This window comes from Ixodes scapularis, unplaced genomic scaffold (genome assembly GCF_016920785.2).
Source record: "Ixodes scapularis isolate PalLabHiFi unplaced genomic scaffold, ASM1692078v2 PGA_scaffold3__209_contigs__length_174095766, whole genome shotgun sequence".
Classification (NCBI taxonomy): Eukaryota; Metazoa; Arthropoda; class Arachnida; order Ixodida; family Ixodidae; genus Ixodes; species Ixodes scapularis.
This window is the reverse complement of record NW_024609868.1, coordinates 68,954,111-68,973,025: the sequence shown is the minus strand read 5'-3', so window position 1 is coordinate 68,973,025 and position 18,915 is coordinate 68,954,111. Positions and strand designations below refer to the sequence as shown.

At 42.5% G+C, this 18,915-nt stretch overlaps 1 protein-coding gene across 1 annotated transcript in view; it reads right to left on the bottom strand.

Annotated features, from left to right (window-relative positions):
* LOC121046937 (nose resistant to fluoxetine protein 6) overlaps positions 1–18,915 on the bottom strand; it is a 43,729-nt gene that overhangs the window by 7,709 nt on the left and 17,105 nt on the right. The window contains exons 7-13 of the mRNA XM_042292759.1: positions 12,462–12,555; positions 12,074–12,175; positions 8,797–8,962; positions 5,539–5,621; positions 5,327–5,449; positions 4,624–4,744; positions 3,913–4,099 (exon numbers count right to left, since the gene is read on the bottom strand). Coding sequence (XP_042148693.1) covers positions 3,913–4,099; positions 4,624–4,744; positions 5,327–5,449; positions 5,539–5,621; positions 8,797–8,962; positions 12,074–12,175; positions 12,462–12,555 — 876 coding nt within the window. The remainder of the gene's footprint in view (positions 1–3,912; positions 4,100–4,623; positions 4,745–5,326; positions 5,450–5,538; positions 5,622–8,796; positions 8,963–12,073; positions 12,176–12,461; positions 12,556–18,915) is intronic.

Sequence of the window (18,915 nt, the reverse complement as noted above, 5' to 3'; positions counted from 1 at the left end):
TGAGGTTCAATACTTTTTAATTGTAATCCATTACATGTTTCAGGTAACGAGCACAAGTCTGGTCACATGTCGTCCATGGCTGTCCAAACAACGCTCCTCTCATCGCCGGAGATGACCTCAATGTGTTGGATCTTTGATTGCTTATTTAATGGGGTAATCAGCCTCGTTATGATTTATAGATTGCTAGGATGCTTCGAGCCGGCAGAGTGAGCTATCGCCATACCTAGGCGATCTCAGAAACCTCCTCAAGCGCCCCTTAAGCTGAGACCGCGGCCAAAGATACAAGCGCGACTTATAGCCCGTCCTCCTGGCTTTGAGACGTGCATTTCTGTGGAAGAACGCTTCAAAGCAGCGACCTCGAGCTCCCACATTTGTGGCATTGGCTGCAGCCTCAGCTTAAGGGGGAACGAGGCATCGGAAGGAGCCAACGCACTACTTGGGCCGGAGCCTGACACTCCGCGTCTTTCTACGCTATGAATGAACGAGAAGCCCAGTCGAAAGCTGACCTAGCGCGCACGTGCATGGGCGTTGATTGTTCTATAGACGTTTAAAAAAAAAGTGCTCCTGGCTGCTTCTATTTTCAGTGTTCGTGCGTATGGCACGTGATTTACACGCTTTCTGAAGCGACAAGCATGAGCGTGTTGGGCTGAGGAAATCGCACGCTGGCCGGAGGAATTGTAAATATTGAGATATTGTGTAGTCTATTACAGCTAAAAAAAAAGCTCCGGCGGTGGCTTATTATGTTTAAACGTCTTGGTTTCTAATTCGTTCTTTGTCCTTATCGGCTAATCACGCAACTTCATTTGCTGTAGAGCACTGATAAGATGTCCGGGACCTGGCACGCCCTGCGCTTCTTATTGCCGGCATTGACTATAGGTGCTGTACCGTTGGTTCGATCCTGGTAATCCAGCTTAATACGAAGTTATTTACTTTTGATGAACATTCTGTATTATTATGTATGTATTATTTTTACTCCACCTCTTCGTTGGTTAAAATTGAAATGTTCTGTATGTAAATGGTATGCTTTGAGGCTTTGAGTGATTATTTAGTTGGAATCTTATGCTGCACTGTATGTCAAGTGTTGGGGGGCAGGGGCCTGTGAAGCTGCAACCGTAGCTTTTTCCCCTGCTTTCCACACTCGTTTGGGGTGAATATATGTATATCGTAAAAAGTAGGTAAGTGCTTTAAAACGTATTTATGGGACGACTTTCCTAGCGGGGACCGCTCTTCATCAGGTCCTAATGTTGCATTGAAAGCTGGAAGCCTGCCACTTTGACACGGCGGCAAAAAGAAAAAAAAAAAAGGAACATTGAGCAAAGGCGAAAAAACAACTTCTCAGGACCGACCATGGGTAGACGAAGGCCGCGGCCGAAGGTGCCCCGCACGCATCCCCAAACAACCTCCCGCTCGGCAGTGTCCAGAACGAAACAAGGGAATAAAACAAAATCAAGTATATATATATATATATATATATATATATATATATATATATATATATATATATATATATATATATATATATATATATATATATATATATATATATATATATATATATATATATATATATATATATATATATATATATATATATATATATATATATATATATATATATATATATATATATTTATATTTATATATATAATTATATATATATATTTATATTTATATATATAATTATATATATATATATAACTTCCGGAGTAGCTATGCTATAAGTTTATTGCATGTATTGACTCCGTAAGTGTGACGTCATGGGTCCAAACAAACCGCTGCTAGGGTCGTTGTTATGGACAAATGCATGTGGCTAGGTTTCGCTACTAAAACCCGACCGTTCAAAAATCGGGAGTAGGGTTTAAACTTCTAAAAATCACAGATATAGAAAGCTTGTATGTCATATATATTTCGACAGAAGTGTGCCGGTAATCGCTTGTTTTTGAAATATTTACGACTGCAACTTCCGGTCCTCAAGATGCCTGCAGCAGACGACGAATGCAAGAATGCCGTCTGCCACACGCCCGCCGACCAAGCCGGCGCCGGCGTCTGAATCGGGTGAATAAAGACGATATTCTGATATTGCATTTGGTTGAAATACAATAAGTTTCAGACACTTATAAGAATTCATAATGGGGTGCTATGCAAAATATGGTTTATCGAAAGTCCGGGCGTCGATCGAGATGATCGTCTGCTAAAAGATCGCATTGCTCCCGTTAGAAGAGCACTTCAGGTGATCGGCTGAGATCCCAAATTTTGTTTGCGGACTCGCGCTACGGGAGGATGTTTCGTACCTGGTTGTAACCATCGCGTGGAGAAAGATTCTTGCAGTTTCTTCAGATTTCCGCAAGACCCCAAAGCGCGAAAGAATTGGATAAACATAAGCTGAGTTTAACAGATTGTACTCTCATCGCGGGTTCAATGGAGATTTGCGATAAGGAAAGAGGAACATTTAAGACAAACATATATTAAATGTTCCTCTTTCCTTATCGTAAATTAATAAACAACACGCTCAACCATCTACCTACATCGATGGAGATCTTCACCGAAAGAGCACATCCACTAAATTTAATGTATACAAAAAAAAAAAAAAAAAGAATGCGCAATTGCGATAGACATGCAATATTTTAATAACCTGACAACCTCAATATTAATAATAACAAACGACTTACCTCGACGGTGTACGATTTGTTTCCCATGCTGGCCTGCACTACGCCGCCGGTAATGCACTTCAGATCGTCGTCATAAATGATCTGCATGACGCGGGTTGATTTTACGGAATTTTCGCCCCTCTGAACAAAGCTGGGTTCTTCACAGAAAAAAAACGCACATTGCGAAGTCCTCTGTGGCCTTGGCGATGCACTTGCATGCAGCAAATCTATCGTGTCGTCTGCTACCGAAGCAAAGGGGAGTGGAATACTTCAGAAATGGCTTTCATCGTTGCAATACGACGCTGAGATGACAAGGACATCTTCATGATTAGATATCGAGAAGTTAGGTTGCTTACTAAAAATTATTTACTTACTTATAAGCAAAAATCTAGCCTCATGTGGAGTCTCCGTGCATTAGTCCATAGCAACGCCCCTAGCAACGGTTTGTTTGGACCCAGACGCCCTGTTGTGACGTCATCACTTACGGGGTCAATTACGACAGTTTCGCCGAGAGGTGCGGCGTCCTCAGGAGATGGCATACATGGCCCATGTATGCCATCTCCTGACGATACCGAGCCTCTCGGCGAAACTGTCGTAATACATGCAGTAAACGTCTAGCGGAGCTACTCAAAAAGTACGGATCTCTGAGTGATATATATATATATATATATATATATATATATATATATATATATATATATATATATATATATATATATATATATATATGTGTATATTCAAGTCGAACTTAGAATAATGCATGCTAAGTAGTTCTCATGAGCGTTTCATGCAATCCCTTATCAATTCCACGTTTTAGCTCCGACGTGCTCTGTTTCGTAAAACTTCTCAGCTTGACAAGTGAGACAGCCTTGTCACCTATTACTCTGAGAGGGTTGACAAGTAGGAAGGAAAACGATGATGTAGGGCTTATCAAGGTTGTTAGCGCCGTATTTTTATAAGAAAACCAAAAAGAAACTAGCTGCTTTCGCCTTTCTCAAGTAAAATAAAATATTATAAATAGCTACATGTTCTCGATAAGTTTCCGCGACGGATATAACTCAGCGACATAACTTCTCTATCGCGCAATGAACAGTTTTTCATCGGTGCTCGGGGGCCCTATGCTACACTGCGGGACCAAGGGACCGGGACAACACCGTCTGCTGCGCCGCTGACCAATAGCAGCAGACGGCTTCGTCCCGATCTCTTGGTCCCGCCGTGAAGCATAGCACCCCTGTTCTCCTAAAAATTGGGTCTACGGACAAACCTCCTCGTCCAGTGGCACATGCGTAGGCCGGCCATGCCAGGCCCAGAGACCAGAAGAAGCGGTGAAAGCCGCCGTACAGTGCGTTGGCGATTTCATTCGGTAACTGGCCTCGATTCCACCGGAATGTGATGAACATCACGGACGTCGTGAGGCCCAGTGAGATGAGCCAGAGAGCTGCCCGCACAATCTTGAATACAGAGAGAAATAAAAACAAAGATAAGATAAAAGAAACTGAGAGAAAAAAAAAAACCGTTTGTATTAAAGCATTTACAAAGCACTTACAAGGGACAACCGATGCCATCTACGGAGGAACGCGAAAGACTAGAACGAGAATATGTCTAAACATAATGAAAGAGCCTTCATTGCGTTACTGCGCATGGTCAAATGTCATGCTCAGTTTCACAGTGGAGGGGTATAGGATGTTTTTTTTTTTAAAGGTATAAGCTTATGCCCCGAAACAAAAATCATCACTCACTCCTGCACTGTGGAGCTGTGCATGACATTTGTCCATGCTCCACGACGCAGCGGAGGATCTTTCTTTAGGTCTAGACACATTGTTGCATGTTTTCAGCCTCGTTCTTCTCCAAGTTTCCTCCGTAGCTTGCAGTGATCGGCACTCCCAAGTGCTTTGCTAGAAAGCATACCTTTCAAATTTTCTAGATTAAATAAGCACTTATTATGTTGAACGAAACAATTAAAAACAATAATTACCGGGTGGATCTTGGCTTTTCCGGAGTTAATGGTGACGTAGCCTGTGACGGCACCGAGCACGTACGTCGCGACGTGAGCGAATGGACGAAAGTAGATGTACCGTAGTGTTTCCAAGATTCGTCTGAAACGTTACGAGAAGCGAAGCAATCTGGCAGACATTTGGATAAAGGACTCAATGGTACAAATACGGAGGTAGAAATTGAATCTGTATCTATTAAATAGTCAGCCATATGTGAAGAGTCAATATGCTTTGTTACTGCTTGAAGTTAAACTATTTTATTTGCGTACATACTCGTTGCTTGAACATTTTATGGGGTTCCACCGTTTGGTAGACAAAGAGTCTATAACAACAAAATATTTTTTTATTGTTTCTTGTTGTTTGAAGGCTTAAAGACACTTAACGTGTCCACAGTACGTTACATAAAGCTCTGTTACTTTTGGTGTTTCTTGAATGAACAACGAGGAGCATTTTGTAGAACTTTGTGGGATAACATTACGTGATCGAAATGATGGATTCGTACCAAATTTATACCGTTGAACTATAAATGTTTGCTTAACTATGTTGTTTTTCTAATATCCCAATTCTTGTTTAATATTTTCATGTGGTAAAGTTACGTAATACGATTTTTAAAAATCCAGTTCTTTAAGGCAGGCTAATGCGACCTGAAATTAAAGAAGATATTAAAAAAATGCACGAACTCACACTCCATCATTTGTTCCAGAAGTGCCCGAATACAGAAGGTGCCAGGAATGTGTCTGTAGGGACGTCATAATTGAGAAGCCCAGCATAAGAATACCAGAAACCAGGAGGGCAAATTTTGGATACCTGAAAGAGACAAGAGTAGCATAAAACAAAATGCCGAGACAACAAAGTTCGTTAAAATAAAAAAAAATAAAAAATAGGATTAGGGTTACCTGATGAATAAAAGTGTGAGTGGGAAAGCGACGACCATGAAAATCTGCATATCCGTGCTCACGTACCAAAGATGAATGAGGCACTATATATTGAAAATAATGCATATGTTACAAAAATAAAACTCATGGCTATCATGCCGGCAGATAACTAGTGGCTAGAAAATTCAATTCTACACACGAGTTCATTAAAACGTTGCTGTAGCGCAGGGGTCGGCAAGCTTTCGTAGCGCCAGGTCGAGTCGTAATTAACCACGCTGACACGGAGGGGTCCATCTGGCAAGTCGCAGAGTTTGTTTGTCAGTATTTGTGTTGGAGGGAAAGGGGGGGGGGGGGGGCAGGCGAAGAAAAGGCAAAAAGGTAGTGAAGACGTCCTCTGCCCAGTGCGGACATTGTGAATTGGAAGTGCTCCTTATTAGTGCCTTACCCCACTTGAGGTTAAAACCGCCGTGCGGGCCTTAAGCCTGTCTGGGGAAAGGGGGAAAAGGGGTCCTCTAAGAAATGCCTGCGCCTCTACTTACCCACAAAACACTCGAAGAGCCAATCTTTGCGATCTACGAAATCAGCTTAGCGAATGATGAGGCGGAGCATCCGTTTAGACCTAAAAATGAAGCCTGCGCTGCGGCATTAAGCAATGGAAGCATGACATTTTGCACTGCGTAATGACACAGCGCAGACTTAATTTTGAGGTCTAAACAGATGTTCCGCCTCATCATTCGCTGAGCTGATTTCGTAGACCGCAGATATTGGCTCTTTGTGTGTTTTGCGGGGAAGTAGACGCGCAGATATTTCTTAGAGTTGGGAGGGGGGGGGGGGGGGGAGGGAAGGGGGTGGATGCTTCTCAAGTCTCCTACCGGGGGCCGCGGGTTGCCGACCCCTGCTGCAATGTGTTCCCCTCGACAATCGTCAGCATGAGGACAGTTTCCACAAAGCGATCAATCACATTTTGAATTTCAACTATAAAAGAGATACAATTAAAGGTCCTCTTTTTGTATAGAGTGGCGTTTCAGCTCGTTGAGGTTTATTCTATTTATCCATCTATTTTGTCTATTCTATCTATTTATAAATGAAATGTTTTTATATCTTTCTTTCCGGGTCTCCGGTACCTCCACTTAACTCCAATGATCACTTTAATTGTGATGTTTTTTGTTTTTGTTTTGTTTTTGCATGAAGTTGGTACATCTACACGTTCTCTATACTTTTTTTCACTTTATGTCCGTCCTCAGCCGGCACTACAATTCGACAGAGCCAATTAAGCAGTGCCATAAGTACATCGTCATGGCGCTCATTGTGTCTTTGTGCGTTTTCTATTACAGACTAGACCAATAACGTACAGTGAATGCCTAGATAAGAGCTTCCCAGATAAGAACTTCGTACAAAAAGCCACATTCTTTGAAGCGACGACTGCGTGACGGTGCAGGTTTTAGGAAGCGAATGGCGGCTCACAGCCGAGGTTTGAACTGAGTGCCGCCATTTTATTCCAGCGGAATGTGCTTTGTCATTCCTTTCGGTGTTCGTTACTTGTAAAAAAAGATTGAAGGGACTTTAGTTCGAACCTATACATTTCTGTACGTGATTGATTTAGCTGCTAATAAAAAAGAAAACCTAGAAAAATGAAAGACGTTTACGAATCTCTGTAACGCGAAACTAGAGCGCAGCTCTTGAGAAGGAGGGGAGGATACGGAAGGGCGGGTGTGGCCCTCCCCCTCCTCTGTACCCTCCCCTCCTCCTCCCCTGAATTTGTTCATGGATGACATGACACGAAGTCGTGACGTCATTTCCTCCGCTATATTTAGCTGTGAAACTGAATTGGTATTAAGGCCACGTGACATCAATTTTCCCGCTAAATTTAGGAGGAAAATTTCCCCGCTAAATTTAGCAGGAACATTTCCACCTGACTTCAGCGGGAGAACGTCCCATAATGCAACGCGCGCGGTTGCGCCGACGGTGACGGCGACGACGACTACCCTCAACGCGGAAACGGGCGCCTAAAAGCTAAGTTCTAAAAAACAAAAAACAAAAAAAAAAATAAGAGCCGTGACGATGCACTTTTTTTGCATCGGTTATCAGCCGGGTAAAAAATTCTGAGCTGCTGAGCTCTGGACGCGTGCGCAGGCTCCGCTATACAGCACAGCAGAGCAACAGTGCACGCTCGGAAGGCGTTCTCCAGCCCAGCAGACAAAGATGGTGCGCGAAGAAGGCGATTTTTGCAAAGGTATACGGACATATAACCACGCGTTATTGATAAACAGTTCTGGAGACTTGGAGAATGCATATGTGTAGTGTCTTTGTTTTATGTTTATGAAATCGCGAAAACGTTTTATAGCTACTGTCATTTTAACCATTGGTCGCGCAGGTTGTGGATACTCTAACATGTAAATAGTTGTTCTAGAGATTACTAAACAGAAGCAAAGGCGAAACGGTGCTTTTTGGGGATTTAGGGATCGATAAGGTAAATCCCCGCGACACCATTCTAACCCGTACACTTAGTCACTAAATGTTTGTGCCAAAATTCACTAAAAAAAAAGTACCGCCGAATGATTTGTTTCCGCCAACAAAAGTTCTGCCGGTTGGGACAACATTTTAAAGGTCTAAATTTTCCTTCATCGGACGAAACCAAAAACACACGCTTTTCGGGAATATTAAATGAGGAAATGTCGGGGAACATATCCTCCAGATACTTGGAGGGGAATGGCGTCTGCTTTCGGAAGCAAGCCCCGTGTCTTCGTTGAATATCCGAAAATCACTCATAACTTAGGAGTCAAATAACTCGAAATATTGGCATTTGGTCCATGAATCTAGAACTACTTTTAAGTTCATACTGAGCGTTCGGTGAGGCGTAATTGTTTATCGAAATGAGAAGAAACAGGGTTCACGTAACTGTCACACCTCATAAAAAAAAATGTGAATACATTTCCTTAGAGAACATGAGAGAACGAATCACGACGAACAGTCTACATTGCAGCGAATCACAAAACTGCGAAAAAGATTAGACTTAAAAAAAGATGCGAGCAGGGTTATGATTTTGACTTTTTACACGCGGATTCTCTCTGCGCACATCGGCTTTTTCAGATCAAGTCATATTATCAGGTTTATCATTTGCTGAGATCCCTCTATTCTTCACTGTGATTGGCTGTCTCCGTGTTCTGAGGGAAAGTGAGCACACCTGTTTTTTTGTTTTTTTTCTAGGACAGAAATCTGGCACTTTCGCGAAACAACTCAATACCCCTATCTGTGTTTCCGCGCGAATCTCGGCCTCACCATTTCGTGTATAGCGTTGAAGTTGTTGTAGTGCAAGAGCACGGTCCACCATCTGTCGGCGCAAGAGCCAACTTGCTGCGCCATCAGTTCCTGGTCTGCGGGACCGTCCGCCAGGAGGGGCAACAGGAAAGCCGCCAGCACCACGACCACGATGGGGAGCGTTAGTCTGGAAAACGCCGCGTTCTTTTCAACGGTGATAATAGACGCTTTCTAAACAGAGATACAAATATTGGGGTCGGAATCGCTGTGCAGATTGTCCTTGAGATGTGGTAGTAATTTGCACCATCTTGCACTGCGTAACATTTTTTTCTCAATTAAACAGCTTAGCTACTAATTCCTCGGACGGGCATTCTATGATGAAACAACATCATTTTCTGTAGCAATAATATAATTCAAAGGTTTCTTTTTTTACTTCATAAATAAAAACATACTATGTATATAAACATTATAAGATCTTGGTAACTGTATTTGCCGGACGGAAGCTATTATAATATGTCACATTTGTTGGGTGTATTGTCACTTGTATGTCGCTTGCTTTCTTGGTTACAAACTGTTCCACGGACACGAAAGTGCGAAGGGGTTTGTCAGAAATGCTGCAGGGTTTCAAATACGTGAGTCGTCGAGGAAACAATTTGCGTAAAAAACAACAGAATAAGCACTACGCAAAAACGTTAGGATCGGCGTATTAAAGTAAGAATAGAAAGGTAAATTTCGGTCCTAAAATGAATAAACATATTATCTTCTCCATTACGCAGCTTTAGAGCGTCCATCAGCCAGGCGAAATATTCACTTGGCTGTGGAGGCACGCACCACGCCTGATATTACACATAAAAGAGCTACTGCGCATGATCAAAAACGCGTCTCATAGACCATTGGATCAAAATGGCAGCACGCAAAATGTGGTTACTTGAAGGGTTATCTGCATAGTGCATCCGTATTCTTGCCATCTATCTAACAAAAGGTCGCAATTTTTTTTTATTTAATATAGTTGTTGATAAAGTAAGAAACTCGGGTTGTGTCTGACACTCGATCATGTTTTATTTCGTTCTGCAACCAATGAATTCTTAGTATTAGCCGAAAAAGACACCGAAGAATTAATCAAGAAAAATCAATATCACAAGGCACACCCTGCGTTTCTTAGGTATCCTTGACCGGAGTCCCAAAGTGCAGCTAATTACGGTTTGCGGTGTCGTGGCGGTAGCTTGTGGCGACAAGCCAAAGTACTCATTGAGAACTCTGCTCTCTAAAAAATGCCTCTTCGTCTACTTACCCGCAAAACACTCGAAGAGCCCATCTCTGTGATGTACAAAATCAGCTGAGCGAATAATGAGGTCGGAACATCTGTTTAAACCTCAAAATTTAGTCTGCGCTGTGGCATTACGCAATGTAAGTACGGCGCTTTGCATTGCGCAACGCCACAGCGCACTGTAGACTTTATGTTTACGCCTAATCGGATGTTCCGCCTCATCATTCATTGAGCTAATTTCGTATATTGCAGAGATTGACTCTTTGAGTGTTCTGCGGGTAAGTAGACGCGCAGGCATTTCTTAGAGTGTACTCTCAAAGTGTACTGCCCTACCCGTGAAGATCCTGCGACTCGAGAGATTCCTCCCCTGCCTGACCGGGAGCGTTGCGGCTCGGAGTCGTTACCCGCTTTCGGTTAAACGGCCATACAAACCGTTATATTCACAGATCCAAACGGTCTTATAACTAGATGGCGTTTAATAGCTCAAATAATGATTTTTGGTGAATCGCTATCAAGTTGGGACACCCTTTTCTTGGCGGGCTGTGATGCTAAAGAGGTTTTATGAGCGGCAGAAGGCGCACGCGTATATTATGTGATGAAAATTGGTGCATCTTTAATTACACTATATTTACGCTTTGATAAAAGGTAAGTAATTTTCAGACTCAATACATTTTAATTTCGTCATAGTGCATTGCGCCTTGCTTGTTTGATAGTTCACATCACTAACTGGAACACTTCTGCCCCAACGCTTTTACAGCCCACGCCAGATGAAAATCCATTCTTCTCCAGCCCTCTTTCATTTATTCCAACCAACCAAACTTAACTTTTAGTTTTTTTAATAATTTACATTTGCCTAAATCTCCCCACAGGACGAAGAAGGATCCTCACTTCTTAAAGGTTAAGCTGTCTGCTCCTTTTTTAAAATTAATATTTTGTGCTGCCTCAGCATTTTTCTTGCCGATATTATAATCATTCGAAACCTGTCTTCTTAAAAAAATAAAAATGAAAAAACTGTATTTTTAAAGTACATTTACTTACTCCTTATGTAGGTAGTGGTTGAAATTCTTTACTGAAGTTACTACCCAAATAGTGAGTGTGGCACAAGCTGCAGCCACCTGACGGTGAAGGCGTGGGTCAAGTTACCAAGATCAGGAAGCGCTTGGTGGAAGTTGTAAATGAAGGTAAGGAATAAATGATCTTGTTCTTAAAGAAAAAGGCTTCAGTTTATTGAATTTTATAAAAAAAGGTAGCTGAAAAAATAATTTTGTGTTTAGCTCCCCGTTTTCTTCGTTTGATTTAAATCAATTACATGAGGTAATGATGGCTTAAGTGCAAAACATATTGGCACATCAGAAGGTACTCTACTTTGTAGTGTATTAATAGATTTAATACAATATAGTTTAAGAACGTACATAAAAATAAATTTATATTATTTCAAATCAAGAAAGGAACTAAAATGCGTACAAAAAGGAGCTACACGCAAAAATGTTCCAAAGAAGGACAAAGCAAGCGTTTGGTTGCTGGTGGCTAGTCGGGTTTTTCTTAGGCTGCACTGATGATGTCTCCCGCATAGGAGACGAAACGTCTATTTAAACTTTGTTGATATTGTTATATAAATCGGGAGGAATTAGTTTTTAAAAAGGACCAGCGAAATGAGTTCACCCTTGTGCACTATAGATAGGCATAGAGTTAATAAACACTCAATTTTGCTCACGGTAAAAAAAGTGCGTATTTTGCGTGTATGAGTTGTTTCGTCTCGTGTTTAAAACTCCATAACATGAAGTTATTAAATTAAAGTGGTCCTGTTTTAAAGCCATCGAAGATTTGCGGTCGAGGGCCGCGAAATAAAACAGAATCCCGGCGATTATATATATTGCTAATTATTTATTTGATAAAAATCGCTACTGTTTAATATTAAATCTTAAATAAAGATTGATTGAACGCTTTCTATTGATATTTGGCATCTTTAGAATGTGACGGTTGGATCCAATAGCTCTTATTAGCATGCAAGCGATACTGCAAATTCGATACCTGAAATATCGCCGAAGAGCACCAATCACGTATACAGGAATCAAAAATCGTTTCTTGAGTAAGTCTCGGTGGCCAAGCATCAGGAAGGTTGTAACAAATCCACTGAAACAAATGGAAAACAACCGAATACGCTAATTATTAGAAACAAAAGTTCATTTTACAAGTGTGACGTTCGAGCTCAAATTAAGGACAGATCCGATTTCGAGAATTATACTAACTGAGACACTGTCGCTTACATTAGTTATATTTTGTTTTGAACAAAATCGAACAGAAAGAAACGTAAGTATCGCGTGTACATTGTGCAAACTAGAATCGAGACGAATACGGTGTACTGACGCGGACGTGCAAACTGTTGTTTTAAATGCGCGCTACTGCGAGCGTGTCTTACCTGAGAAAGAGAAATGTGGAAACACTAAGTAGAGCGTTGACGACGACTTGGAACAAAACCTTGTTGGTCAGCTCTAGCATAAAAAAAGGACTTCCTGCGTAGAATAAGAACGTGTTTTTTTTTAAATATAACGACACCTTAAAAAAAAATTTAAAAAATAGGACAGTCTTTGCCGGCCAGTTCGCGGTTGACAGTTTTATATGTACGAATGGCAACGCAATTTATGATTGAACATAGTTTTCTAATAATGTATCAGGCGCTCGTCGTGTTTTTTCACACTAAAATGGGAACCCACACCATATTTAGACTTTCAAATAATGAAAGCACATTTTACAGACCAACCGTAAAAATATAATTCAAATATATATATTTGAATTATATTTTTACGGTTGGTCTGTAAAATGTGCTTTCATTATTTGAAAGTCTAAACATTATTTGGGTTTCCATCTTAGTGTGAAAAAACACGACCGAGCGCACGACACATTATTGGCAAAAACTATCATTTAACCGTAAACTGCGTTGCATTCGTATATATAAAACTGCCAACCGCGAACTGACCGGCGCCGCTCTAAAGGCATTTATTTGTAAGCCTTCGCTCAAGTTACGTAGAAGAACATATATATATATATATATATATATATATATCGGTGTGTCGAACCGAAAAAAATACGGGTTCGGTTACGGTTCAGGTTCAGGTAAATTTATTTTGTTCCGGTTCAGTTCCGGTTCGATTAATTTGATCCGCGAACCGGTTCGGAAATTATAAATGACAAATTGCAACATCAAAATAAATTACAAATAACAACATCTGAAATCAGCAGATACGAAACAGGATACATCGTAGTGTAAGGCTCAGGGATTTCTACCAGGAATGGTTTCTTTATGTGCACTCAAAGGTTACCTCACCGACGTTTACGCATTCGGACTTCATCTAATTGGGTCCGACGCAGTAGCTGTAAAATCCGCGACCTCCTTACCAACCCACTTACAAGTAGAACTCGCTAACTATCCCGCCACCTCGGCGTGTAAGCAATTGAAGGAACAGTGGGGAGAAAATACAGCTTTCTTTATTTGAACTAACCTTCGGTAACTCAAACTAGACCCTTAAAGAAGTTTTCATTAAACAAGATGCGGAATATGAAAAACACTTCACCGAACGCAACGCCAGAAGGACGTAATAGGATAAATATTAAAATAGAAGAGCTCGCTGTCTCACAAATATGTTAGCTTCTAAGTGCCTATACGAAACCGGATCCATTATCATCAAACTCCACAGCCTTTTCTTTTCTCATTTCGATGGAAGCAAGCTTCAAGAACTCGCGCGTTCTAGAAACGTGTTTTGAAATGAGCACACAGCAGCATTTAGGATTTACGAGATTGTAAAAAAATAAAATCCCGTGACGCGATTTTTTTTTTTGCACAGCCTTCCAATTTTCTTCCTTCCGTGCAAGCCGCGACCAGCGCAATACTGGTTCCTATGTCAAGATTCATGGATGCAGCGTTTGTCAAGATTCATGGATGCAGCGTTTATATTCCTAAGACTGAGTGGAGAAGAAAAATATGTAAGCGAGGTGTGTGTCAGTTGACGGCACTTAGAGGGCAACTCCGGTCCATACTTTCGATTTTGGGATTATGGCTGTTTTTAGTGCAGTTAGCGCCCCTGAATTGCAAGGTGTAATTTTTTTCTCGTTATTGTGCGTAGTTTTAAAAATATCGACGTCTCAAAGTTTTGTTTCGGGCGCGGCCGACGAAACCGAAACTAGCCGCTCGAGGTTCCGGCAACACTGGAAATCAGCCGTTATGTGGACGTGACGCCAAGATCGTTCTCGTTCGGCGAGTACGCAGTCCAAGCGGCACCTACCTCTGTTGCGCTAGCCGTCTAAGGATAGAAGGTAAGCTGATTTTTTTTAAAATTCTGTATACGTGGTAGTTATCCAGCATATGTAGCAAGAGTTAGTGCGTATACCCAAAAGCTAGCGACTGGCAAACCCGTCAACTCGTTCGGTGGCGTACTCGGCGGCCGCCGCCGCACGTGCGCTATGCCGTGCCGTACTCGTTGCTTGTATACCCAAAAGCTAGCAACTGGAAAACGAGTGAACTCGTTCGGTGCCGTACTCGGCAGCTGTCGGCGGCGTGCGTGCGGTCTCCCGCACTCGTCGCTAGGCCTAAATTGTCATCGGGGCTCCGTGGATGGAGCGGCGTTGCTCTACGCCGCGCTGCCAGTGACGTACAGTGCTGGCGCTTTCGCGCGGCGGGTCAGTCCCAGATACGAAGCTTTGAGGCTCTTTGGCGCTTTCCGCGACAACCGCACAGACGTGTGTCAAGCTGTAGACGTCTGTTTTTTCGTTATTTTTTCCTCAGGCGCGTAAAGGCCGAATGTTTTAAGCTACGACAATAATTCACCACATAAGTTCGTCCAAGTGGTGAATCCTTGTACAAATAAAAAAAAAACAACTTGCCGCACTAAAAAAAAAGTTTTTTGGGCAGTCATTTTCTTCTCAAAGCTAGCAAAAGTGTTTGTGGGTGATAAAGGAAAACAGAGGACGTTAGCAAGGTGAGAACACTTTCTTTCCCTTCCGCATTCCCACCCCCACCCACACCAATTTTTTTTATTAGAATACATAGGATTTTAAGTTTTCCTTCGTAACTTCTGACTAAGGCAAGTGTTTTTTCTTTTTTTTTTTGCATTTTTAAATATTATATTTACCTCCAGCCGAACTCGGGCAAATTAGGAGTCCTAACTTACAAATCCGAACTTTCGCGATTTCTTTAAAGTCCCTTGTGGTATTCACGAGCGCAATGTTAATTAATACTGCTGCGTAACGGGTTCGAACGATTGGGAGGCGAATGTTTATATCGCATGAGCTTCACGCGCCGGCTGTTCGCTAGTAGTCGTTACGGGCCTGAATACTACGCACGAGATTGCGTAGTAAACAAGCAGTGACGCAAAGCAGAACATTGTTTTTGTTTTCATTACAAACTTCAGTGTTTGGAGCTAGTTAGTGGTTGTACTCTACATGCCCACCATTCCCCATTCAACAGACATTCAATGGAGCGTGAATGCTCAATCTTCAACACTGCACTTGACAATGACTGTTTTATTTATTGATCAGGATACTTTTATCATGTTTACCTTTTCTGTACATGTACGATGGGCAAAGAGCGACGGCACGGCATCCTTTTTAAGCCTCGACGCCTTTGCTGACAAGCCACATGCAACCAACACCTGTAGGTTTCGTTCGTAACTCTCCGGCGAAATATGATCGGAGCAGAGCTTCGATCTGGGGGTCGACGTCCAAGGCTTTCCAAAGTCCACTCGTCGAACAGCGTTCACCCACACCTTCTCCAATTTCCGATCCGTTGGAAACTTGTGAAAAAGCACCTCCGGGTTGCGCAGCGGCTTGTTTGAGCAGCCCACAGCGCTTTAAGTTGTACTCGGCATCTTTCGAGGAACAGCTGCGCAGTCTTGGGCGCACCGAGTTGCTCGCTAAAACGGGTCTAGGAGTCCTCACAAGCAAATAAACAAAAAGCTATACCGAAGCTACACGGGCTACAGGTAAAAGCAACGGCTAAACACGCAATTACAAGCCGAAGTAGCGGTAATAGCGGCACAAAGAAGCGCGCGCGACGGCTGCGCCGTGCGCCCGTCCGGAACGGAGGAAAAAAAAGAGACGACGTTGACATCACGGCCCAATGTTGCTTTAGCAATCGGCAACCCGCTGGCCGCCCGCTAAGGAGCAGCGGCTCGCGGCGGGTCGCGTTTTTATTATCGGCATTAGTTGAGAATGCGGCGTCCCACGGACGTGAAATTTTGGCTGGGGTCGCATTTTGTGTCACTAAAGCTATACCAGTAATTTAATTCATTTTGAGTTTTGGCCGGAGTTGCCCTTTAAAAAACAAATGGCATTGATAGCACCTTCATTGTCAACAGCGCGTGGCCGAACCGTTTTGACATGAGCCGGTAACCGTTATTTTTTTCCGGTTCAGTTCCAGTTCGGGTTCATCGCGATAACAAAATAACGGTTCGGGTTCGGGTTCAGTTCCGGAAAAAATACCGGTTCGGTTCCGTTCCGGTTCGACACCCTGATATATATATATATATATATATATATATATAAAACTGAGAAGAAAAAAACCCTTAGTGAAAACAGCAACAACGGACGATTTAATCTTCGACGTTTCGGCCGGAGTCCAGCCTTCGTCAGGCCGGACTCCGGACTTCGACCTTCGTCGGCCGGAGTCCGGCCTTCCTGACGAAGGCCGGACTCCGGCCGAAACGTTGAAGATTAAATCGTCCGTTGTTGCTGTTTTTCACTAAGGGTTTTTTTCTTCTCAGTTTTATACCCACGCCTTCGGCCTCCCGCCACCATGCCCGTTATATATATATATATATATATATATATATATATATATATATATATATATATATACATACATACCGTTGACAGCTTAATACAAACAGTGCGTTAAGGTTCCCAAGCATACTCATTCATATCTTTAGCCATCTAGACTGCTTTAGCCATTAAACAAAAGCCGAAGAATGAATCACAAAGCGACAAGAGTGAACAAAATAAACCACGCCGCCCCCCCCCCCCCCCCCTTTTTTTTCTCTCTCTCTAAGCATCAATGACTATAGTGCTGCGCGTATAAACTCATTCGTGCGTACCGTGCGGTACTTCCCAAGACTTGGATTTATATAATTTGTTACCCTAAGTAAATAGTTTTATTTAAGAATTCTAAATTAAGAAATTAAAGGCGTATTCAGGGCTAAGAATTTCGGTATTTTCGTGTTTCTAAAGCTTTTTTGTTGTTTCTTTATTGTCAGTGACAACTCAATCAACGCCGGGCGTGGCAGGTTCCAAATAACTTATTACCGCTTCGCAGGCAATGATATTGCCGCATTATGAGATGTGATCTCCAAAGAACAATTCCCAAAGCAAAAATGAAAGCCTGTTACAACTCCCTGTTATACCGAAATAGAGCGCAGCTCTTGAGGAGGAGGAGGGAAAGGTACTAAGGGGAGCGTATACAGCTCCTCCTCTCCTCCTCATCCTGCCTGCTACAGCTCCCTCCGAGCGGCGTCGGCGGCGCCATCTCCGTCGGCGGAACCATGAGGTCACGTGACCCTCGTGACCCCATGGAGGTCACGTGGCCTCATGTTTACGCCGACGCCGACGCCGACGCCGCTCAAGCCAGAAACGGGCACCTAAGAGCTGTGCTCTAAAAATCTGGAACCCAATAAGCGCGCGTTTCCCAAACTGTCAATGTGCGTTTCAAAACTCATCGATTTGGTTGAACTGGGTTACTTTGTGTTTTCAGAAGTATTAATTAACACTTCGTTTACTCAGTCTGAGCCTTTTTGTTTTTCCAGAATATTATTTTTACTTTTTAATGGGAGCTAGACAATATCTCGAAGGTTTATGAAATGCGCCGAGTTTGCGGCTCCATTTAAATTAGATCGGCACGTTGATGCTACCTATAGAGCATATTTATAGAGTAACGATGACGCTGCGTATTTAAGTATAATTTATGGTATCTATCACTATTTGGAAAAAAAAAAAAGCCCGTGCGTCTATTTTCCCGCACAACACTCGGAGTTTCAATCAGCGTAACTTACAGAGGCAGCTAAGTGAATGACAATGCCGAAACGCATGTTTAGACCGAAAAAAAAATAAAATACGCAGCATGAGTTGTGACGTTAAGCAGTGCCAAACAACACGCTTGCATTGCTTAATGTCACGACTCGGACTGCTTTTTTTGGTCCAAACAAACGTTTCGGTATCGAGATTTATTTGAGCTGCCTCTGTAAGTTGCGCTGATTGGAACTCCGAGTGTTGTGCGGGAAAGTAGACGCACGGGCTTCTTTAAAAGTGTAGTTGTGAGCAGCTCGTAATACGAGCACTTTCGTTTCGTTTTAAGTCCGACCGTAGCTAATTCTACTGTGCGATAGAGCCAATCAGGCAGCATGAAAAGGGGATCGTCACGGCGCACGTTGCCTTTGTGGGCAATCTAGCACCAAATAAATCAATCATGAACAAAAAAAAAAAAAAATCAGGATTAGGGCTGATTTTACTCTACGTGATTCGTTTAGTCAGTGATATAGCAAACGCACAATGACAATGAGGGCCATGACGATGTTCGTTTTGGGCAGCTTGATTAACTCGGTCGCGTTGTCGAGTCGGCCGCATTCGGACTTCACCTGAAACGGAGTATGGTCACTGAGTATTTACGAAATTCGTTTAGAACCAAGGTTTTTGCTTTGTAACTCGCTGTTCAGTGTCCCGATCCACTGATGCTTCAACCTTATTGGCCGCGAAGGGATACTAAGACTCTCAGAACTCGCCACTCCCCATGTTTCTTAAGCTTGCAGTTAGTATAACCGTTTTCGTACTACACTCTAAGAAAAAATGGAGGAAAAAAGTAGCAACGGTGCGTCTTCCTCCCTTCTACTGAC